The sequence below is a fragment of the Lepisosteus oculatus genome, chromosome 13 (genome assembly GCF_040954835.1).
Source record: "Lepisosteus oculatus isolate fLepOcu1 chromosome 13, fLepOcu1.hap2, whole genome shotgun sequence".
Classification (NCBI taxonomy): Eukaryota; Metazoa; Chordata; class Actinopteri; order Semionotiformes; family Lepisosteidae; genus Lepisosteus; species Lepisosteus oculatus.
In genome coordinates, this window is record NC_090708.1 from 11,462,876 (window position 1) to 11,487,883 (window position 25,008).

General features: G+C 39.0%; 2 protein-coding genes and 1 long non-coding RNA gene across 7 annotated transcripts in view; all 3 read left to right on the forward strand.

Annotated features, from left to right (window-relative positions):
* Nucleotides 1–878, forward strand: part of LOC102684749 (zonadhesin) — a 31,529-nt gene extending 30,651 nt beyond the window's left edge. For both annotated transcript variants that reach the window (XM_069197506.1, XM_069197507.1), the window contains 2 exons: nt 236–435; nt 570–878. In XM_069197506.1, coding sequence (XP_069053607.1) covers nt 236–435; nt 570–710 — 341 coding nt within the window. In that variant the 3' untranslated portion in view covers nt 711–878. The remainder of the gene's footprint in view (nt 1–235; nt 436–569) is intronic.
* Nucleotides 879–3,128: 2,250 nt separating this feature from the next.
* On the forward strand, nt 3,129–11,389 carry LOC107079125 (uncharacterized). Of its 2 annotated transcripts, XR_011191472.1 has the most exons (5): nt 3,129–3,280; nt 3,784–3,918; nt 5,451–9,788; nt 10,155–10,243; nt 10,846–11,389. It is a non-coding gene; the product is annotated as an uncharacterized lncRNA (long non-coding RNA). The 2 variants fall into 2 exon arrangements; XR_011191471.1 differs by having other exon boundaries at nt 5,451–10,243.
* A 1,142-nt stretch (nt 11,390–12,531) lies between these two features.
* On the forward strand, nt 12,532–24,964 carry capn10 (calpain 10). 3 transcript variants are annotated; one of them, XM_015361359.2, is made up of 13 exons: nt 12,532–12,666; nt 13,847–14,060; nt 14,463–14,594; nt 14,667–14,881; nt 15,107–15,327; nt 16,486–16,618; nt 17,198–17,364; nt 18,100–18,407; nt 18,540–18,742; nt 19,074–19,332; nt 19,642–19,835; nt 20,091–20,136; nt 21,663–24,964. In XM_015361359.2, the coding sequence occupies exons 2-13, from the start codon at nt 13,932–13,934 to the stop codon at nt 21,690–21,692; spliced, it is 2,037 nt and encodes a 678-aa protein (XP_015216845.2). In that variant the 5' UTR covers nt 12,532–12,666; nt 13,847–13,931; the 3' UTR covers nt 21,693–24,964. The 3 variants fall into 3 exon arrangements, with proteins under 3 accessions (XP_015216845.2, XP_006637816.2, XP_015216846.2); XM_006637753.3 differs by having other exon boundaries at nt 12,533–12,666; nt 14,685–14,881; XM_015361360.2 differs by having other exon boundaries at nt 12,533–12,639.
* Nucleotides 24,965–25,008: the final 44 nt, after the last annotated feature.

The following is a 25,008-nucleotide window of genomic DNA, read 5'->3' on the forward strand; positions in this document are numbered from 1 at the left end:
TTGAAAATAATAAGTAAAATAAAGTAAATGACAGCTCAGATTATCCGTGCATTGAGAAAATGCAGGAGATCAGTGAACACGTAAGCCAAAAAAGAACCCATAAATGAGTTTTTGATGCCCTTCAAGTTAAAAAAAAAATATTTAAATGGATGTAATAGTTCAACAATTGCTTTTTTCAGAGTTTGTGGCTAAAACAATGAGTTTGTGAAGGTTGCTCTCTGTTTTCCTGACACAGAAATGAAGTGTCCTTCACACAGTGAGTACCGGCTGTGCATGACAGCCTGCCCGCCATCCTGTGGCAACCTGGCCAACCCTAGGGACTGTGAAGCCCCCTGTCAAGAGGGCTGCCAGTGCTTGCCAGGTTTTGTGCATAGCAACTTTGACTGTGTGCCCTACAAGGAGTGTGGCTGCTTCTACCACAATGTCTACCACAAGGTTAGATATATCTGTCATCCTGTATCATTGCTGTCCCAGTGGCGTGTGAGAAATGTGCTTCCTGCATTAGCTTCCTTTACTTGTGGGCGCCAGCTATTCTCCATTGTTTAACTTCTACTGGCTTTCTCCTTCAGGATGGTGAGACTTTTGTCACAGAGGACTGCGCACAGAACTGCACTTGCTCAGACACATCTGTCACCTGCAGGCCAATGAAGTGTCCCTCAGGGCTTGTGTGCCGAACTTCAAACATGATTCGAGGCTGCTACGAGGCTTAGAAGGTTCACATCAATGTTTATCTTTACACATAAATTGGACATTCCGCCTGAGTTTGTTTTCTTCAGAAATTGTATGTATTCTCAATCTGTGTTTGATTTCTGAGGATCATGAAGTGAGTATTGTATAATGTTTTTTGCCTCTTCTAGTAAAAGCCTGCTTTGCAGTCATGTGGTTATAACTCTTTTATTGGGTTTGTGTTTGTTTTGTAGCCTGTATAAGATGCAAAACCTCTGATTTTTTTTGTTCCAAAAGATTGGAGAGTTAAGAACAAACTAGCTCCCACTTTATGAAGATGAAATGCAGTACCTTAGGTTAGGTATCAGGTGAAGTATCAGGTGAAGGCCACCTATTTCGAACAAATCGTAACAACAGATTTCAGCAGTCACATAAACTTCCGGGAATTCCAGATACCTCTTGCATTGCCACGTTTGAACTGATTTCCTCTATCATTTAATGATGTTTCTGTTAGTGATAAAAGCCAGGACAGCATGATCTTAGCTGTGTGTTTTCCATTTCATTTCTATAATAGGTTATTCTCAAAGCCACTTGTGAGGCATACTAAGAGTATAATGACTGATAGATCTCTTTTAACCAATGGCTGCATTTTTTAAAAGGAAATGATTAAACAGACATAAGTTCTTTTGATTTTTGGACTTTCTTCTGCTTTTCAAAAGACAGAGATTTTTACAACTAGAGATGTACATGTACTGTAGCTGTTTGAATCAATTGGTAATCTGTCACACAGTCTTTGTGGTTAATAACAGGTTTTACAAGATATGGAAGATTAAGTTCAGGTGTGTCACAGACAAAAACAATGAGGAAACTAATAAGGGTGGTCAAAGTTCTGATGCCCTCAAAATGTGCATGAAAAGAATTAATAGATAAATGTATGTTTAATGAAAAGGTAACACAATTGTTTTTTAAAAGGATGTGCTCAAAAGGGTGTCTAAATACCTGTACCTGTTTGCATTATTTATCACACTGAGCCTTACACAAGAGGAAGCAGGAACTAAGGCACTATGTTACATTAAAATATTGCATTTTCATATACATTTTATTTATTTTTTGCTCAAAATCACTGCAGTGATCATTAATAAGGTCTACAGAAAATGAATATTCTGCTTTATCTTTTGGCAATATTAAATCATTTTAATGTCTTTGTGAACAGAACGCAACATTCATTAGTGGAACACTAACTCTTACAGTAACAGTATTTTTCTGTGTAGCAGGTCTGAAGATGAGCATGAGGCATTAAAGAATATAGTTGCTATCCTTAGAGACAGTGAATTACAACCAGAGTAAAGATATGGAAAGTGGGTTGATATATTAAACCACATGTACAGATTCCTCCTGTTGTTAGGACACTGTACTTAAACAATATACTGTTCAGCAGTGACAGGTCGTACTACTGAGTTTATGGTAAGGCTCTACCTAGAGATCTGATCAATCCAAATAAGAGAAGTAAACTTCTCTTTAAAATTGACTGGGATAGCCACAATTACTGAGAAGGAATCCAGTATTAGCAAATTGAACTTAGTGTTGCTGTGCTTGATCTACTAGAGCAGTGAAAAAGTGCAGGCCCTGACTTGCAATACAGCATACATACTATATTTGAATTCCAATATTTAATAATAATAATATAACAATTGATTATTCCAAAATGGCCATGGGACTTAGGATATTCTAAGTACATTAATATTCAAGATGTTCTGGTTTAAAATATTATCACTATGGAGCACACCACTCTCATTGTTGTCTATTTACACTGAGAAGTAAATGTTTTATATACAGTAAGCACACATTCTGATAGCAATTTAGATAAGGGACTCATTGGGATTCAGAACATGTTTTTTTCAGATTCTGTGACATTTTGTAGCTGATGTTAACTGACTTAAAACACTTTTCTACGTTTGACTTAAGCTCTAGAGAATGAAATTATATTTAGTCACTGAAATTTGAGATTTGAAAAGTACCATTCATTTCACTAGTCACCTTTTTGGAAAAAGAAAACAGCATCAAAGATAAGGGTGGGTAAAGGTTACCTTTCACAAATGGCTAGAATCCGTCACACTGTAAACAGCTCCCAAACACTGCCCAGCATTTTCCTACAGTCTAAATGACATTACACCTAGCCAATAACAAAATATGATTCTAATGACATACATTTTTCAGCTGGGATACTTTCAGTACGTATTATAACACAAACATCATCTTACTGGCAAGAAAAACAGCACAGTTAAGATAATACTCAATGCCTGCAATTCGCAATGAGCACTTCTGGTGGTTTCAGACTTCTTTTGTCCTTTCAGTTATTTGGAATACCTTGGTTGTATCAATAGTAGGATAAATGGAACTCGCCCGTTTAATAGTCTGTTAACGCAAACTGACACCACTCTGTGAGAGGAGGAGTAGCAGCACATTCTCAGGTGATATAAACAGGTTTGTTTCTGAAAGCCTTCACAATGCATTCAGTGTTGGAACACAAGGATGTCTTCTTCCACTTCCACATCCCTATGGCTGTTGCTGCTCCTGTTGCTCATCCAGTATATGGAAAGTCAGAGATCTACAGGTATGGAAAAATGTACCAATGTCTTTATAGAAAGTATAAATATCTGGGGGGGGGGGGTTGTTAGAAGGATTTGTAGTGATATTTGAGCAACAATTTTAGAAAAATATAATTTCACAAAGAAAAAACACTATTTAATTAAACAATAATTGGAAACTTTTCCCCCAAACAAGGACGTTAGTATGAATCTTGGTACTGGTCTCGAAAGTTTTAGCTGTGACGAGAAACAGAATTAACTCTCATGTGTTTTCTAACAAAAAGATTATCAAATATTTACAAATATGACAAATTTATATTATACAAACAATTAGAGAGGGAAAAAGTAGTAGCAAACCCTTGTAGTAAGTCAAATAGTCTATAGATGCAAATTTGAAACTCATTAAAGGATACAAACACAAGACAGCTGAATAGTAACAATCATTCAAAATAAATAGGTAAACTACAGTACATGAATTCAGGGAGAGTATCCATAATTTCACAGTGTTGCTTTTCTTTTATTCATTCAGGAAAATGTTCAAGTTACCCCCCACTCTGCTGTTCTGGTCTGAATAGCAGTTGTAACAGACAAAACTGCTTCTGTGATGCGTTCTGTGTTGTGAACAAGGACTGCTGCCTTGACTATAACAGCACTTGTCTAGGAGGTAAGGATATTGGTTTGCACTAATCATGTTATTAAAGTAGATCACCTCTGGATATGAATGGCATTCTATAATTTTGCTTACTTTAAGCTTAACATTGTTAAGTCAGAAGTAATGAACAATTGGATTGTCTTCAACTTTAAAAGTAAGATCAGCATTTCATTTAATCTCAAAGTTTAACACCAGTCATTTAATTTCTTTATATGTTCCTTTTGTATTGTGGAACATTTTATTTTATTGGAATATTTCAGAGATGTCCTGGTAGTGCTGGCTGACCTGTCATTGAGATAAACAGTTTATGCTTTTTTTAACCAACTAAGAAATAGCAGGACAGTAACTGATGATGAACGCTAAATGAGAACACATTACGTACATACTGTATGCTAAGTTTACATGCCATGCTCATGTTATCTATGAAATGTGTAATTTCAGCATTTGAAATACGGATACTGTACATTGCAGATTCTCTAAACCTTAAGTGAAAAGGTCATTATTGTAATTAGACTATACATCAGATGAAAAATAATTGTGAACACTTCTGCACAAATACAAATCAAGTGCAGTCATATAAAATATAACCTGCCAAGTTAGGTAAAGATATATTATTTATTATTTGATTTATATTATTATACATATGTTATGTACTGTACAGGTACAACATATATTGCTGATATATATATATATGAATACTTAATGATTGGATACATTTTTTGTGTTAATTTTAAACAAAACATATTACCTCACCAAAATCATATTTTTAAGATATTATGGTCCAATTCACAATACGTATTATATTATTATTGAAATAGTTACTAACATAACCATTATGGTCCAATACACAATAGCTGTATTTTACAATCTCTGCTCTTACTGACAAGCATCTGACAGGATGTGCTTTTTTTTCCAAAAGTCATAAAGACATTATTGTTTTCATCCGGAAACTGACAAGAACAAATAGTTGTGTCCTGAAAGGTATGCATTTTCCAACAGCACAACAATTGTTCTGTAATAATTATTAAATGTAATATCACACCTTTTGCACACAAGACATTTATCGTCTGGTTAAGCTGACAAGCATGTTTTTCTGCTTAATAACGTACATGAATGCAATAGGCATTGGATTAAATTTCTTACCCAAGTATGTACAGTAAGATGCCTCATACTGTTTCACTGCCTTTTCTGCAGGTTACAATTGCTGAATGTTATTAAGGTGCACAACTGATATGACGATTTGGCAGTATTTTCATTCCTTTATTTTGTTTTCTTGTTTGTTTGGTAATATTTATTGTTTTTAAGTTTGATTACTTGTTAACCACCTCCAAATATGACGTTTTTGAAAAAAAATCATAGAAACGAATTCTACCATTTCTTAGAAATGTTGTCATTTATGTTATGTGTTATGTGTATATTAGTTGTCACAGTATTTAGCTGCCTACAAATTTGTGAATGCAGTTTCTGATTTTTGAATGTGGAGGTATCATTTTGAAGATCAAATGGGAATATTTTAAATATTGATTTCTCTTCTTGTCTTCCAGATCTAGGGACCATTAGTACTAGCACAACTGCAGAACCACCAGCCACCAACAGCACTCCAAACACCTCACCAGTCCATACGGAAGCTCTGAACTCCAGCACATTGGCTCTACTGACTGGAAGGACAACCTCTGGCTCTACTAATGGTGTACTCTTTGACTCAGCAAAAACTGCCACCTCTGAGGCCAATAAGTTCACTGTCAGCAATGGAAAAGAGTCAGTTGAGACCAGTAGCTCAGCCTCCACAGGTTCAATGAGCTCAACAAATAATTCTGTGACACATTCTGTGAGTAACTCAACATTGTCACTAACGTTGACTACCACAGAGAACATTACACTATCAGAAAGTACTGTCTCTGCTTTTACAGGTCTACCAGGTGTCACTGACATGTCTATCAATCGGTCTCTGCCCAATGTATCCATACTTGCAGAGACTATAGATGTGACTACTGTTCAAATGCCACAGAATGGTACACATCTGGCAAACAGCACCACCCCAAATCCATCTCAGACAGCCATGTTTTCTACAGAAAATAGCAAACTGCTGCATAACAATTTAACAACAGAAAATATGATTTTCACTGACACAACCACTACTGTGGCAGAGTTACAGACTACGTCTGCAGAGTTTGACCACACATTCACAAACAGGAATGAAACAGAAGATTCTGGACTCTCAGAGAGTGCTACTCCTGCTTTATCAAGTCTACCAGGAACTACAATCATGACAATTAATCCATCTCTGCCAACTGCAACCACACCTGCACAGAACTCACCAGTAACAACAGCATCTGAAAATTATATCAGCTCCTCTAGGACTACAATTGTGGATCCAGCATCTGACACTACAGGAGGTACCAGCACCAGCAACCCGGTTGATTCAGAAAGGACAGCTTCTACTGTTACTGTCTTAACAAAAACGAATGGACCACAGATCTCCACAGTTTTGACAGAAGATGCCAGCACATACAACATCAAAAATGATATAACTTCAGCTACATCAATGAGCCCCATGCCCAATACATCTCCATTTAATTTGGATCTTACTAACCAAACTACTACACCACACAGTTCCAGTTTCCAAATGGATCTGTCACCTTTGCCCACTGTTTCTGAAACAGGAAGTACCTTTGCTCCTGAAACAAGCCATATTTCTTCCACAACATTACATCAGCTGTCCACAAACATCCCTTCTAGCACTTTGATGAACATAACAGAATCAGTGACACCAGCACCAGTAAAGCCTCTAACCTCTGGTTCTACAAATGTCAATACCACAACATCTGGCCAAAACATGGCGACTAGTACAGTACCTACAACCGCAGAGGATACAACTAACATCTTTGGGACTGCACCTTTTCCAAATGTGGTGAGCAGTGGTTCACTTATGACATCTGTCACGGACACCACACAAGGCCCAAACACATCAGTTAATTTATTTCAAAATATTACAGATACACTGGAATACATTACTTCTGTAGAGTCTACAGAGTCTACAGAATTTAGCACATCAAGAGATGTGTATTCTTCAGAGTCTACAGAATCTAGCACATCACAAGATGTGTATCTAAATATGTCATCTAGAAGTATAAGCTCATCTGTTGCAGATGAGACATCTTTGGCTTTAAATTATTCTTCAACTCCTGTTAATCCTTTACATATGTTTAACGAGACTGCTTTACCTCAAGATGATTCTGCTTCTCAAAATGACTACACCATGACAACACCTACTCCGGTTATATCAAAGTCCAATGCATTTACTACTGTTTCTCCTGAACTGCTCACTGTAGCTAACATGACAGTGGCCTCCACTCCTTCCACTCCTCAAGCCGATACTGCTAAACCATTTACACCTGGGACACCTCTCTCAGAAAGGTCATCATCAGACCCTGTATTGGAAAGATTCACAGGCATTACGATAGGGCAATTGTCAAGGAATTTTTCAAACTCATCATTGTCATTTACTCAACCAACCACTATGACAGACTCTGTGACACTAATGGTTTCAGAAAATATTACATCTCACACAGAATTGCCAGCTTCACCGACAACTTCTTCAGCAAGGATAGAAACTGGATCTAGCTCATCTACAACAGAAACACTTTTCAGTGGCAGCATGAGAATCCTGCTAAATGCTTCATCTACAGCTACTGCAACCCCGCTAAACCCCATTGCCACCAATGTCAGAGAAGTATATACAGATAAAGGGACATTACTACCAAACAATACATCAATCAATCCAGAGGAAGGAAGCAGTGGAGCAGATTCAAGTTTTACCTCCACATCCTCTGTAAACCCTACCGATGCACCTGTGCTTATTCCAACTTTACCAGTCAGTCAAGCCAGCACTTTGGAAAACAAGATACTTGCATCTTCTGGAAGAAGTGTAACTAACTCAGGTGCCCTCCATAATCTTTTGCCAACCATTAACTCACCTGTTTCTGCTCCACTGGAACCACAGAGCAATACAATCACTGGAGGGATAGATTCAAATAGGAGAAAAACAACATCTTCTATCTCATACCCGACTACAACATTAACTAGCACTGCAGTGTCAGACACAACAAACGATGTGATTGAAATGTTAAAGACCACCATAAAAATCTCAGTTTCACACCCCCAGGTTTTGACAAGTTCGTCAGTGAATATGTCACCTTCAAGTGCCTTTTCTGCAGCACCAACAGTTCTGGCTTCAACCTCTGGGCAAGACTCTGCAATAGCTGTATCTTCAAGTGAAGATATCCACATCACCTCCAATGAACCTTTGGCAAACACAAAAACTGCTACAGAACCTTTAATGAACTCTAATTCAAATTTTGAAGCATCCTCTGTAAGAGCAACAGAAAATTCAAGTTTGACAAGTATCCCAGAGTTGACCACTGTATTCAGCACAAATAAGGAAACTGCAACAGGTGGTTCAGATATGAAAACTTCTACACATAATGTACATCTACATATCACTACAGTAGAGACTTTATCTGCAGATGCAATGACAATTAATACAGATACAGTACCTACATTTGCAAATAAATTATCAGCTTCCTCAGATCAAAACTATGTAGAGCCTACAGACTACACACAAACCACAGAAACGTCACATTTGACACCTAAAATTAAAGTCATCACAGCTTCAAGTTCAGATACTTCTGACAGCCCACATTCTCTAGTTACAGAAAATGCTGTTTCATTAACAGCCATAGCACACACTGCCAGTGATGTTCCTACTGATCTGCCTTTTGTGGAACGAAATAGGATACAAACTGTTTCACCAGCCAGTATCACTGGGAATGGAACCTTCTATGTAAACATGACAGACGTTACTGTAGGTTCAAATACTGATGTTCATATGACAGAACCAAGCAAATTTTCTTCTGCTGTGCCCCACACTTTAAATGATAAATCCATGGATGGAGCTACTCACTCCACAACTGACAAAAGCACACATTTTGAAGTGGCAGACACTACAAATGTGACAGAACTTGCAATCACGCACACAACATTGAATATAACTAATACAATTAACGAAAAGACCTTAACACACATTACTACATCTGCAAATGGTGTGACTCTTGAATCTGCAGCCACAACAGCAACGTCTACTGTAATGGGAGTTAATAACACAACAGTTACATCTACAATGATCCCAGATATTATTCACACTCCACCAACAAATCTGGTAAACTCACCTACACTCAGTGGCTCATCACTGCCAAGTGCAACCCGTCCTCATACAAAGCAAAATAGCACATTTCTAACAAATTACAGCACTGTGATCCCATTCTCTTCCACAAAGTCATTATCTGCAGGCGATACCACAGTGACCCACACTACGTCAGGAACAACATCACTGAAAATCGCTGATTTAACCACCACATTACCACAGTATAACTCTACACAGCCTGTAAAAGTAAAACAAACTTCACTAGCCATGACTATTCTTTTTCCAAACAGAACAAGTTCTTCGGAAAGAACAAAGCCTGCTGTTTCGTCAATAATATCTAACGTCACTGAAACCAAGATGGCCCTAGATATGAAAAACACAGCCCAGCAAATCAAGGCAACAGTGCTTTCTGATGCTGAGACCCTCACTACAAAAATTCCGGTATCCGTTTTGAAGCCACACACATCCATACCAAATGGTACAACATTCCATAGCCATGGTACAACAGCCCATAAGCCATTGCATTCTACACTTGTACCAGTCAATGTGCTGCCCAGTGTGCCAGCTAAACCCCAGCCCATCAGACCAGGGACGACAGCTCCTCCTGCATCCAGGACTGAAAAGTCCACATTGGCTATGACCTCCAGAGATGAGCAAACCCCAAGAACTGATCCAAAAGGTACAACAAATCAATAAAAAGATTTAGGAGGATTAAAAATGTAGTTATATTATCACTGACACCGTTGCTGAGCTTTTTCAATATTACAGTATATTCTATATTATATTAGTATACTATATTGAATGCTAACAATAAAATACATGTTCAACTTTCCAATGACAGATTCCTACTGTACTGTATGTTGCTATTGCTATATTGAAATTAGGTTAAGTGAGCCATTCTTGCTCATTTAAAGACTATTAGGGGAAATGGGCTGTTTTCTGTGCCAGAAAATATTGCTTTCTTCATGAAGATACAGTGTTTGCATCTCTGTGTACACATCGTTGTGATGTGACAAATGTGAATTGAAGGATATTTGTTTTATAGGCAAGCAGACACTGATTCTGCGAATGAACGTGTCTCTTCTTACCCCGGTGTCTATGGAGAATAAAACAATAACAGAAGCTTTACAAAATGTAAGTCCCACTGTTTCTTTTTTGCCTGATAAAACCCATATGAACACACATTATAATTTAATGAGCCATGACCTTCAACAGGAGAAGTGGATTGAAATTAATGGATATAAATGGACATATGTAAAACATGATGTCTTAACCAACAAATCTCATTTTTAAGATGAACAGCCACAAGGATGCACTTACAGTATATACACAAAAAGCATTTCTATTAATATAATTTGCAGTGAAAAAGCAAATTGTTTCTTCTGTATTTTCATGGTATTCTTCTTATAGATAAAAAACGGAACCTTCCATCCTAAACAGCTGCTTGCAGAAGTTCTTTTATTTTACTTTTTATTTACAGATGCACAATGGATTCAAATAGACATGTACAGTATAACAAATGATGAATCTAAGAGTAAAAAAAACTGAAATATTTAAATGTTCTTTTTCTTCTTTGATGGGGAAAGGGAAACGTGTGGAAACAGATTTTTTTTTAAATCGGGCAAAGCTTCCTTCATACAGTAGTTACTTCATCCATCCTACCTGATGAATTTATCTGGCGAACACATTAACAGCATATTCATATGTACTGTTATTTCCTGTACCTTTTTCTCCAGCTCATTAGCGTCATGCAAAATCACCTCAAAGATGAAGAATGTTCCTTCAAGATTGTGAAAGTCATCAAGAAGTGAAAACACTGGCATGACTCAGGATCTTACCTGCTTTTTGGTTTTCTGCTGTACAGACTCTGTTCCAATAAGTGCTTCATTCTTTTTTTACCAATTCCTTTATTCAATGACACATAGAAAACAAAGACCCAACTGCATTTGGGACAACAGCCTTCACTATGACTATGAATGTGGAAACTGGTGGTATACTTTCGAATATGCCAATCGAAAAGAAAGCACAACACATATCCCAAGTCACAATGCTGTAATGTTATTATTGAGGACTCAAACCAAGGAGAAGATGAAATATGTCTAGTCTGCAACCCCAGGACGCAGGTGTAACACTATGGAAATTGAAATGAAATGCAGTGTTTTGAGCAGATTGCACCCTTCAGCCTTGCTCTCTGCTTGAGTGATTCTGCCATTCACAGTGGATAAGACCAGTCGGCCTTTTTAGAAAGGCTACAAAGTGAAAACGATCAAAAACCCATGATCAGGCCAATGTGTTATAAAAAGAAACATTTTTATAACAGTTATTCTTCCTTATAATATTAATTTCTTTTATTATTATTATTATTATTATTATTATTATTATATTGCATTGAAACAGCTTGATGAAACTCTCTGCTGAAACTGTTCCATTCCACCAACAAGCCTGCACAAATCCAATATTTATAGATTTCTCAATACTTCAGTAGTGTTGTGAAATGGCAACTACTAATACCTGTAATTCGTAGCAACTTCTTTCTCTTAACAACCATTAATTTTTAAGTTTTCCTAGATAACTATGCTAATTATATGAGATGTTATTTTAAAAACATACTATTTTTTACGTTCTTAAGCTTCAGTATTACCACAACTGGATATGGAGTTGAATTGTTATAATTTTCGTACAAAGCAAAACCCAGGGAAAATGTGTTGTTAATGTAAACTGTTATGGAAAAATAAGAAATATGTGTTATCATTGGCTTGAATGTATTTATTAAATGAACTTGAACAAATTAGAGGGCAGGTATTAATTCATTTTATTAAATGGATAGAAAATTTGCCTTTTAAAATAAAGATTAATGTAGTTCACACAAGCAAAAAGCATTTCAAAGTGGTAAATTTGAAAGCACTTCTACTGTACCATTTAGGCCGATGTGAAAAGCTACAGTAGGTAGGGCTTGGATTGTTGAGTACTGAAATGGATGACCTCCAAGGAAAATCAGATTGCCTCCACAAACGAAGCTGGTGGACAAGCAGGAGAAACTCTTCTCTCTGGGCTACTGCAGCAAACCAATACGCAAGTATAATGAGAGGAAACACTCTCAATACTTGGACAATCTGGTCTTACTAAAGTTTGCCTTAATTAGTAAGTCGATCTGATACAGGTGTATAATGGCTATCGTGTTACCCATCTGAGTACCTTAACTTGTGGATAAAACGTACATCCCCTCTTCACCCAGTCCTCTAGGAATAGGGTCCCAGCCAACATTTAACGCTTTTTAGGTTTTTGTGGAATCAAAGGATGAAAAGCATTACGTACTGTAAATGTAAAGAATGATTACATTTCCTTGACTTCGCGTGCAGTTCCGTCAGTGGCCACGGTGTGGCACATAAACGTTTATCTTGCTGCATTGGATGGGGGCGGTGAGTAACGTCATCAATGAAGAGCGCTGTGAGAAGCTGAGACACATCTTGTTGGAAAGCAGATCTCGTCTTTACCTCATACTTGCTTCCCGGAAGAAAACAGCCTGAAAGGTCTGAACAGAGGATTTTCACTTGCTGGTATTGTTGACTGGTTTCTAATGTGTGCGCCCTGTGCCTTTCAGAATAAAGCAACGCCGACATCGTTGTCGGATACATTGTACTAGCTAAATGACAGAAAATGCATGACTGGTAATTCATTCAGTGCTACACAGGAAACTCACGATTACTCTGTGCGTTAATTTCCCATGTATCTGCACAGGGCAATGTGCGATATATTGAGGATAAATTCTGAAACACCGCTACTACTTTGTTGGTACCCACTAAAGGGTAGCTAGTTGCTATTTGTTCCTCGTTCTTCAGTGTCTCATCTGGGGCTTACTGGCGCCTGGTGTCTGGAACACAGAGCTGGTAAAGAATATAATTCTACTGAAGTACCGACAGCACCGCTTGTTTTGGAAATCTGTTGTACTCAAAGAATAACGCATACAGTACGCGAGCTATTGTCAAAGTCATCATGTGATTGTCGCAGCTCTTAAACCTGGTCTGCATAAACAGCTTAGATTGCAGTGGTTTATATGGAACTTCTTGTACCGAGTGACAGTACACTGAAACATCATGGGTTGTCTCTGCACACAACGATAATAACAACAAAAGTCAAAAAGTAAGATTTGTGTCTTCAAAATACAGTACCTGTGTGGTGAAAAATTTTTTGGGGGAAAAACCTTTGCTTAGTACATTTCCATTTCAATTAATTGAACAGCTTGCAGGCATAATGTGGAGTGGCGGCCTAGTGGCCTAAATCATCTCCCAAACTATAGAAATATGAATAAAGGTCTGTTAAAAATAATTGCACTTTATTTTTTAATCATACTGTCCATTAAAAACGGTGCTGTTTTCATTAAGTATGAGATGGCAAACTATGTTGCGTAACCACTTTGTTCCACGCAACAATAACATGTTTAAAAATTATTCTTGCTCTGGAGTAGGACTTCCTCTATAGATTTAATGGAATGAGAGTTAACTTGTTTTTAATCGCTTTCAAATCTTGGTACCTTTTGTACATCTGGTTTGTTGGGGTAAATGGGTAAACAGCCTTGCTCAAGGGTAGATAGCAAGAGGCCCACCTGGGATTTGGACCCATGGTGCTCCTCTCAGAAGTCCAGGGCCCCAGACATCTCCACAGTTGCACTAAACGATTGAGCAATGAGGAGTAATGCAGCAAGCAGAGTGAAACTCATGTGTTTATTTTTGCCTTTAGGAAATACCAGCACTATGAAGAGGCCAGGGTGCATGGCGGCCAAAAGCAGGACATTGTAGGCGTCCAGGGGAGACCCAGGGTGGCAATGGAACGTGACGATGGGCAGGGACTCTTTGAGGATCCAGACTTTCCCCCACTGGAGTCCTCCCTCTTCTCCGACTACACCACCCCCATCTCCAAGTTCTGTGGGGATATCGTATGGATGCGCCCGCAGGTGGGACTTCTGTTTCCCAACGTGTGTCAAACTGCTTTAGTCCAGGTATTTTCGTGTCAAACAAAAGACGCAAAAGGTTGAAAAGCAAAGGGCTGTTCCTGTTATTCAATGGAGTGAGAAACATGCATGGTGTGGAAATAACAACATGGATCTTTTACTAATAGCCCATGTCAGGAGTGAAGCCTGGTTTCTATGCTAAGGTGTAATTAAAAAAAGTTGGCTGCAAAACTGGTGAAGCTTCCTTTTTTTTTCTGAGGGTCATATTCTAATTCTAGTTGGTTGCAGTAAAATTCTTAAATGGTTGTTATTCATTCTGTTGTATTGTGCTGATAGAAAACATACAGTATATTGCTGAGCCATGACCTCAGGGTGACAGCATGTTGTGTTCTGTTTGTAATCCAGGCAATCTGTCAGTCACCCAAACTGTTTCCTGAGAATCCCAAGGATGGCCATGCAAAGCAAGGGATTTTGGGAGACTGTTGGTTCCTATGCGCCTGTAGCATGCTGCTGAAGAACAAGCTCCTGATGGACAAGGTAGGGGAAAAGACGTCTGTGCTTAAATTCTGTTCTTTTCATTAGAATGAACAATTCAAGTCTATTTGAAAGGTGGATGCTGTGTTTCAGGTGGTCCCTTTCGGGCAGCCTCAGTGGGGAGAATGTGGATACACGGGCCGGTTCAGATTCAGCTTCTGGCAGTTTGGGTGCTGGATAGATGTAGAGATAGATGATCAGCTGCCCTGCATTGGTGCCAGACTGTGCTTCTCTCACTGCCAGTCTCCCAGTGCCTTCTGGGTGGCCTTGCTGGAAAAAGCCTATGCCAAGTAAGTGTGCATTGAAAAGGGAGATGTTATGAGTCGCAAAGCTTTATTTTGTAGCTTGTTTGAAGAGCCATCATTATTTTCTGTGTTAGAAGCCAGATATTGTATAACCATAATGTATTATGTCATAGGAAGAGGTTTTAAATAGTACACGCAGGTGTTAATACACACAGAATAAAGGCACACTGTTCATTTTCCACATGCAACTAAAATCAAAACCTTTTCCAGGCTTCATGGTTCGTACGAGAAGCTCTGGGCTGGGCAAGTGGCAGAGGCTCTGGTTGATGTCTCGGGGGGACTGGCCGAGCGATGGAGCCTGAAGGAAGTGGGGAAGGAGCTGAGACAGCAGGGAGAGGATGACATCGTTCAGAAGAAATTCAGTCTGAGCAGCCTGTTGGGAGTGGGTGACAGATGTGTGATGAGCTGCTCAGTTCATAGCTCTCCGGGAGGTGAGTTGAATAACTGGCATTAATCTTGGGATGTACTGTAACAATGCGGTCTCTACTGTTACTGTATTTCCCTCCTCAGGCTACATGATTTACTGCTAAAGGATGTAATGAAAAGGCCTCTACAGGAGGCTTACTTGGCTTCAAAGTATTTTACTTTCTCTGTTCCATCTATGTAAAAACGGTGCTTTCAATAAAAGATGTATGTAATTTCTGTTTATCACATCTGTCCTTCTGTTTGTGCCTTTTACACTTTTACACTTTTGTGACACTTTTACATAATTCCTTTTAAGATGAGAAATTGTGTATATTTTGTTGTAGAGAATAAAATGTTTGACAGTCACCTTGGGACTTTAACAGTCCAGCTGAAGCAGAGCAGCTGGAACATGCCTTGCAGCTCAGCAAGCAGAGTGCTGTAAATCATACTGGAATCTCAGTAGCCTATCAGGAACTCCCATTGTCTTACACTAGACAAGTCTTATGACTGTACTTTGTTACTGCTGGAATGTTTGTGCTATTTCTGAGCACAGCAGATACTGTGATATTAGGTGGTTTTAATATTAGGAAGGAATATAGGCCTGTTGAGTCTTTCATTTAAGAATCAAGAGGGTACTGTATTTGATTACCATGTACTGTAAGTGAACCTTAGGATTTGGGCATCTTTTTTCTTAAAGAAGCTATATCCAAGTATCAAAGAAATGATGTCAGAAGAACATTTAGCAATTTTATAGACATTTTTAACAACTTGTATATTTTTAGATATTATATATTTTATATTTTTATTTCCTAATATATAAATATTAGTTTACTTTATCCTTCTAATTTATTTACAGTAAATTTTATTGAAAACCCAATAGGATGTCCCCTCCTTTCTGTAAAAAAGTATCTTTGAGAGTGTTTCTTGGCAGTTTGTTTGTGGGTAATTTGGTTCATAGATTGCACCACTGCATGTGCTTACACAAGAATGAAATACGTGAGCAGAAGTCGGAAACTTGAGCTTACTGCAGTCAGTGAGCATTTGTAATTGGTAAAGAATCTGAGTAATACACAAGGAAAAGACAGGCTATGCCCAAAATAACATGTCTCTTCAAGCCCTGTTGAGAAACAAACGAGCTGTTCTGTTCCCATGCTGTTCATGTGCTGTGTGTTTGTGTGTCGGAGGTGCCGGTGAGCTGGGGCAGTTCCACGCCTTCAGTGTGATGGAATGGGTGGAGCTGCAGAGCCGCGGAATTCGCCTGTTGAGGATCCGAAACCCCTGGGGCCGCCGCTGCTGGGGTGGTATCTGGAGCGAGGGGTCAGTTCAGGGGCTTCGATGGGAGAAAATGTACCCTATTGTATCATTTCTCCTGTGGGAACTCCTGCAAAGTTTCAGAAGAAGACCTCCGAGTTGTATTAATTGCTGCCCGGCACAGTTTCTAAATGTATTACTGCTTTAAGGAATTCCACCTTAGAAGCACAGAAAGGCATGTTGTGAGCAATAGTTTCTTCACTGCAGTGTGAGGACCTAATGTAGCATCTGACCAGTACTGTGGTACAGTAAGATCAGTAATGTGGATGTACATGTACTGTATGATTATTCATGAGGTCATTCATGAGCAGTGGTGTTCAGTACATTTATATTCCAAATTTCAAGAGATAAGATGCAAATGATAAATAGATACAAAAGAATGAAAATAAGTTATACCATATCAGTGAAATTTAGTGCCACTAAAATATGTGTGAGAAGATAAACTTTTGATCTACAAGAAGGAGATTGTATGGTTTTTCTCAATGCCCAGTATGCCTGCTGAAAATAATGCAAGAGTGCAATGTAAACACTGGAGGGAGAAGTAAACTGTAATTGCCTGGATCTGGGGATGTGTTTTGCTCACAGTGGTGAGGGCTGGAACCAATTGGAACCAGGCTGTACTGAAGAGCTGTTAGGCCGTACTGAGGAGGGGGAATTCTGGATAGAAGAAGGGGAGTTCCTCAAGGAATTTGATGAGGTCACAGTGGCATATCCAATCAGTGAGCAGGGATTTCTTCAGAGTATTCACACTGGTAAGGCTCCATGGAGGGTAATATAATGTGCAGCTTGCTTAGGGTCAGAATTTTCGTTGGTCGTTTTTTTTCTCTCTGAGTTTTTCAGGTCTGAAATGACCTATGTTTTAGCTAAGTTATTAAGAAAAATATATTCATTTTGACATACAGTAGTTGTCATTTCCACATTTTATATTTTTAGTATTCATTATGTATGTATTACCTTTTTATAATGGTTTCAAATTGTTTTATTTTAAAAGGAATCAGAGATTATTATTATTAATGAAAATCTGCAGATCTCTTTGAGGACAGATGGATTCTAATTACATTACTAAGCTTTCACATCTTTTACTTGTAATGTAAACTCGATTTATCTTATAATAATAATTAATAATTGCTTACACTTATATAGCGCTTTTATGGACAATCCACTCAAAGCACTTTACAGATAATGAGGGCTCTCCTCCACCACTCACCTGGATGCGGCTTACACCCATCTCTTGGGGGGAAATAGGTTGGTTGTCGAGCCTCAGCTTCAAAAGAGGGGCTATTAGTTCTCTTTAAGATCTCTAGACATACAGTAACTTTATTGAGCACATCTTTAGAGTTTCAGAGTAGGAACTGTTAAGTGGAGATGGTGCTTAAATCAATTTCCTATAATAAATTATGGTTAAACAGCAAGACTCCTGTTTGGTAGTCTGCAAAATGTATTGCCGTTTTGCCAGTTGATTGATTACTTCTCTGTGTGTCTCACAGGAAGGGAGTTAGTTCACTCCAATCAGGTGTGTGGCTCCTGGGTTAAAGGTCGTTCTGCAGGTGGTTGCCGTAACAACAGCAGTTTTTCCACCAACCCCAAGTTCTGGCTGCGCATTAGTGAGTCGGGAGAAATACTGCTGTCCCTGCTGCAGCACCAGAGATGGAGACTGTGTGCTCTCAGTGTTAGGGGCACTGCTCGGCCTGACCTTTGTTCACTCAACTTTCAAAGAGAAGGTAGAGAGGAGAATATGCCGATGGACAGTAGCAAACAACACCACCTCCAAGCCATAGGCCTGCATTTATGGAAGGTGGGTTAAAGCTACAACACCATATTAGTTTTTTTTAAACACAGTATAAATTGTATAAAGTACTGCTGTGATTTTTTTAAGTTTACATGTCCTTTTAGCGTGTGTCTAAACATTCATGTGTCACATGTCCAGGTAGAAAAGAAGCGTTTTAATCTGGCAAAGACCCTCAATACACCCCCCTGTGCCTCTACACACTGCCATGCCTATGACAGAGAAGTGACACTGCACACCCAACTCTCTGCCGGATTCTACCTCCTCATTCCCAGCACTTTCCTGCAGGAAGCCGAAGCCGGTTTCCTTCTGCGCGTCTTCTCCAATGCCCCTGTGACTCTAAGGTGGGTGGGATCTTTCATTTCCTGAGAATTATGAGGGCAACACTTCACTCCACAACAGTGGTCACGGAATGACACTAATGCAATGTCCGTTAAACCTGCTTGACAAAGTAAGGTTGGGATTTGCAAGATTGTCTATTCAGTTATGTTATTTTGGAAATGTAATGTTGTTCTCTGCAATTTTCATTAAAGTTGTCTGTTGAATAAAAATGTATTAAGTAACTACAAAAAAGGAGCAGCTCATTCGATACAAAGGATGGGATGAAATTGTGAGCTTGATTGTTCTGAAGAGGAGCGTGTTTTTTACCTCACTTGCCTTCCCTTCTCTTCCTAGTGCACTGAAAGCCCCCCCTTCCCCTACAGGGGACCTAGCAGCCTCGGTCCAGGAGGGAGAGTGGGAGACCAGCTGCTCCGAGGGCCAGTGGATCCCTGGGGCCACTGCAGGGGGCAGCAGGAATTTCCCCTCTCACCTGTCAAACCCCCGTGTACCGTTTACTGTGAACTGTGAGCCCAGAGGGGCCAACGTGAGGATCACTCTGCAACAGCACTGCCCTGCCAAAGACTGCCAGCCCATTGGCTTCCATGTTTATCAGGTGAGAGCTGCAGTCTTGCTCCTGACTGGGGTAGGGTATGAAATACTTCATATTAACCTGACCTAATCATCCTGTGACCTTCTTATTCAAAAGAAAATAGAGGATTTTTGTACAGCTTGTAGTAATTTCATTTGCACATCTTATTTTAAATAAATAACTAAGGACGTGTGGTTTCGTTAGGCCTAACAGCACTGGTTTTGCAAAATGGGAAAATGCTCCATTATGTTATGTCAGCATCACGTCCGTTGGTACATATGACTTTGTAAAACCGATGTATTATTCTACTTATGGTTATGTTCTGGGATGAAGATTTCAGAAGAGGGCAGAGAACCACAAATCTCCCAAGATCAAGAGCCTCAGGCCAGCTGTGTCCCCCATCGCTACACTCAGGAAGTCAGCCTACTCTGCAGCCTGGCCCCAGGGCACTACATCATTGTCCCCTCTACCTACCAACCTGACTGCCAGGGCTGCTTCAGTGTCACTGTGGCTCGCAAAATAGACAGGTAAGTACCACAGCTTGAGATGGCTCCTCAGGGCATGAACGTACTGCTCAGAAGATAGGTTAGCAGTCGGTCCAGTTCCTTATTGGGGTTGATTGTTTTAAATTTTAGAATATATTTAAGTTCTGCAAAATAAAACATTCATGCAATTTATGCAATTTGTTTGTGTGTTTATGGGAAAAGTCAAATAAGCTAGTATCACATAGTTTTGAGTAATTGGGCACAAGATAACGGAATGTTTTTTTTCTGTCTGTTTAGAAAAGCAGTGGAAAGTAAAGAGAACTTGGGTAGAATCATACAAGAGGTATGTCCATCTGTTTGCATGTACAGTATATTTGTACTATTTCTGCGATATGTAGAGACGAACAAATCTTCATTTTATAAAAATATGTAAAAGTTTGTGGCAGATAAGAACTTGTTACAAAGAAAATCCTAAATCACAGGAATCCAATTGGTGCATCGAGTTTGGAATTTGGCTCTGCCTTCTTATTTCTGGAAGTTGTTTGTCTTTGGCTTTAAATATTAACATATGTCAACCTGATATTGTGGTTAATTTCCATAAACAGCTTTTCTTCTGTGAGCTGCATTGGAGTTCTTGTTTTCATGTTGAAAAACATACAGTAGTTATCCTTCTCCATTAGTTGTTTTCTGCTATTAAGGGTTAAGGTGTAGAGAAAACTGTACTGCAGTAGGTGGCAGTATTGACCAACTGCATGTGAACCACATTCTCAGAACCTACTCCTAGTGAATTATTAAAAAAAAAAACTTTTAATTCATACAGTAGAATCATTTTCCAGTGAAATAGAATGAGAATCTCTGAGATTTGCAAATTTGATTAATGTTATTCCTTTTAGGTGCATTTTGTAACGTGGTGTGGTAAGCTCGTTCATTAAAGCAAAACGGTAGAAATTGACCTTTAAAATAGGATCTATTAGCAAGGTCTTTTTTTCCAGCTATTGCTGTTTTGTCCCAGCTAAGGTTAAATATCTGTTACCTGTTTTGTGACCATTTTACACTCATTCTGATGGGCTGCCTGTAGTGTAGCTGCTATTGTCTGTCTCGGTGTAGTCACTGTTTCTTGATCTGATTGGCTGCATTACATTTAAGGACTTTGTATTGCTGAATTAGATATCAGTGAAGAGATATTAAATAGGGGAGGATCTTCCAAGCCATAGCATGGGTCTTCATAAAGGAGCATAGTATGAGGTGAAAAATGATTTTTTTTCATTCAAAATAGAACATTCCTTTTGTCATATCAGATTCATGTCATAGGTCACATACTGTACCTTATTTACTGTATGTACTTAAGGCTAAGGATAGGTTCTTGCTTATAATGTGAATATTCCTAAAAGCAACCTGTCAACAAATGCAGTTAAACTGAGCTGTAAGTAAAATTATTATAATGAGATAAAAAACCCTTTGAGGCTAGTAAAAGCTTCAGGGAGCCAGAGTATATCCAAACAAGCAAAGGGTGCAAGACGGGGCACACCCTGGACAGGATGACACACACACAGACACACACACCCACCAGGGCCAGTTTTCCCAGTAGCCAATTAACCTACTACTGTATGTCTTTGGACTGCGGGAGAAAACCGGACCACGTGGAGGACACAAACCAGGGAAGAACATACAAACTCCAGACAGCAGAATTGAACCCTACTGCAGAGAGGCAGCCGCCCTTTCTTATTCTAAATATACGTTCTTCTTTTTATACAGGTCGAGTGTACAGTATATGTGTATTTGAGTAGCTTTCCACCTTCTTCTGTAATTCACAGAAGTAGGGCGTTCCAGAGAGTGACTGGATGTGGCTTCTCCTCCTTTTGCCGGCAGGTTTCCTACATCTCTGTGATGCGCAGCTAGCACCAGAGCACCGGCGTGCCCGGCCGCTGACGTGGGCTCAGCCCTCTGGCTCGGGATGAAAGGGAACTGGGCCAGCGAAGCCGGGAGCCTTTATTTGCTGCCAAGGTCCGGCTGTAGCGATTAGCACATCGCAGGCCCGTCCGTTGCCCTGGCACTAATCTGAGGTGACGTGACTCGGCGGTGTAAACAAACAGCCCCGATTGAAGAGGCCCGCTCTGCGCTGCTCATCCGCGACCCGAACAAAGGCAGCACTCATGGAGCGCCCAGGAGCTTAAAACAAGAGCGAGAAACCGCACCCCTGGGCTCCTCAATCCAAGCGATGGGACACCCCCCTTTACTGAACCAGAGGGAGAGGGGGCTTTCAAGGCGCCGCCGCAGGGACAGATGACAGGCAGAGAGTCCGGCCTCCGGCACCCCAAACGGGGCCGCCACGCTTGAAAGTGGCCGCCGGACACTGGGTGCCGCACGCATTGGTGGAAGAGGCGGCAGTCATCGATGGGAATTTTCCATGTGTGGCTGGATGGCTGAGAATTTTACGTGCAACTGCAGTGAAAACGCTTTCCCCCTCCCCCCTGCTTCTCTTTCATTTCAGATGTTGTTTTTTCCATGATGAGGCTCAGGATGCAATACCTGCAATACCCAAGCACGTTTTAGAGGCTCCCTCTCGACTGAAGATGATGCTGCTTTATTTTAGTTCAGCTTCTACAGTTTACCATCTCATGTTAATTAGGCATCGTAAGGACCTCATTTGCCATGTTGACCATTTTCACCGTTTTCTTTTTCCTTTGTGTTAGGTCATGTTTTCTTTCATCTGTCTTTTATCTCTTTTTCTTTTCTGTCAGAACAAGATAAGCCTTAATTAACTGGCACATATTAAAAAATGAAGTTTCAAAGAGAATTTCACACTCTTGGCTTTTGCGTTTGTGAGCAGGTCTCCTCAATGATATGATGTGTCAAAATGCAAAAATGAAAATTGTTTGACATTTAATATGTATTGATATTTTTGTCAATTTTACAACTGACAAATAGTTTGTTGTACACTTTCAGAATATTTGCTAAATATTCTGTATTGTATAAAAGGACACTGGTGTGTTTTCTCAGCATTTCATGATGGTCAGATAGCTTATGTAACAGTGCAGCCATATCAAGGCAAAAAAGTTAAACCTTAAATTTTCAGATGTTTGTGGAACATTGGTTGATCTGTATTTTTACAACTTTACAATAAATCTCTGACGTTTTATAGTGTTACATTTCTTGCCTTAGATCTTAGGTCTCGGATGATTCTTAATGGAGGAGTATTAAACAAATCAAAGTTCAAGGTTTTATGCAAGAGTAGCTACTTTAAAAGAACAATAAAACAAAACACCTTTTGTTTTAAGTGGTTTGTTTTGCTTTTCAGAATAGAACTGCCTTGTGGATATTTTTCAATTAATTCCCAATGAATGCAGACTCTTTAGGCATACCGAGAGTCCTGAAGCCTTGAAAAATTAAGTGACACACAGAAACTGAAATTATCTCTGGGAGTTATACTGTACAGTAAGTGGAAGGGGCATAAATTTCAACTCTCAGGATTTAATTGTCTTGTTACTTAAGAGTTTAGGATCATTTGCATTGGCAAATTTAGGTATGTGGGGGGACAAACAGGAGAAAATCATTGTATTAGACAGTTGTTTGTAGCTTACAAAAAAGACATTTGCAGTGTTAAGGAGCAGAGTAGCAGAGGTGGAAAGCTACTCAAATATTTTATGCAGAGTATTGTGTCCGGATTGCAGTTAAATTTCTAAAGCATCACCAGTGCTTTCATAACATGACACGACTAACTGTCATTCACTAAACTAAAACTTCCTTGTTTATCTTTGAGAACCCTTTTAAGGAGATGGTTTTGATAAAATAGTCACAGGATAATGGCAAAGCTAAAAGTAACGAAAACTAAAGCAAAACTAAGAGAAACAGTAACTCAATCAAATGGAGAATAAGAGGAGATAAAACATACCATATAAATTACAGAAAAAAACATAAACTACTATATAAAGGAATTATTTCCTACTAGAAATAATCTTGCCAACTCCAAAGTTAACAAAGTCTTCGAACCGACAACAGTAAAACTTTCCTAACCCAGTCATTCCAGAATGACTGTGCTCTGACCAGTACAGTATAAGCTTCTACTGAGACCGAGCACCATTTGAAATGTCAGAAGTGTAGAAGAACAGAAACTTATAAAAGACAACTTCCAAAGTATTTTTGCTCTGAGGGAAAATTAGTTTCACATATTTCTTTCTGCAGAGAAATATTTAAAATTGCCAAACTATTTTTAATTGGGAAAACATTAGTTTTGTTGTTCTCACCTAGATTGATTGGTATCTTCATACTTAAAGAATTTCTTTCAGTCTGTAAGGTCCAAATGTCTGCTCTGGAGCAGAAAGCTCACCATGTACAGTACTGTATTTTTGTCCGGGAAACTGCTGCACCTCTGTGGTAAACTAACAACATGTTGAACAACACGTGCCACCACACTGAATTTCCACTAGTGGTGTAATTCTTTACCTTAGGTAAAGTCTAAGGACTGCCAAAGTTAAACAATAGTTTAACAATTGATAAGGTCATAATTATGGCCAATATGGATTTAACAGTAACTCAAATAATGTGAAAGTAAAAAAACAACATGGAAAGTAGCTGAAATGTTCCTATTTCAAAATAATTTAATTTTACTGATTTCCCTAACTAGCCTTTTACCAAGGGGTAAGGAAGGTGGACTGCTTAGGAGTTTTTTTTAAGTGAGAGAAGTTTATTAAGCTTTCTGTCTTTCTAATGGAGAGTTGCTTAACTCAGTGTCACTAATCATTGGAAACTAATCAGGCACCTACAAATTATTACCTAATATGCTGGAACTTTTTGGAGCTTTGAAGGCTGTTTCTGGCTTCTTTTCAGCCCGAGCGCTGTTACTTAATAGATATAATTGTTTCTTTTGCTGGAGACATTTAACATTTTCCAATTCACAAGTGAAGGCTACAATCTTGCATTGTTTCATAGTCAGTTAGCTGTACAAAAGTCCAAATAAGAAAATTACTCAATTAAAAAGATTTGTTATACTTGACTTGTAAAAAATTTGCTGTTGCTCATTATGGTAATGTACTGTACTGTATGTGGAGACCTCTTGGCAAAACTTGCTTCTAAAGTTCACTGCAGTTCATGATTATAGATTGTAAAAAGAATCCTCTGATGACAGCTGTCAATTCCAAAACAAATTAAATCATTTCTTTGGCATATCTTAATTTGTGCATGTTTACATTTTATTACTTGCTATTACAAATGAGTA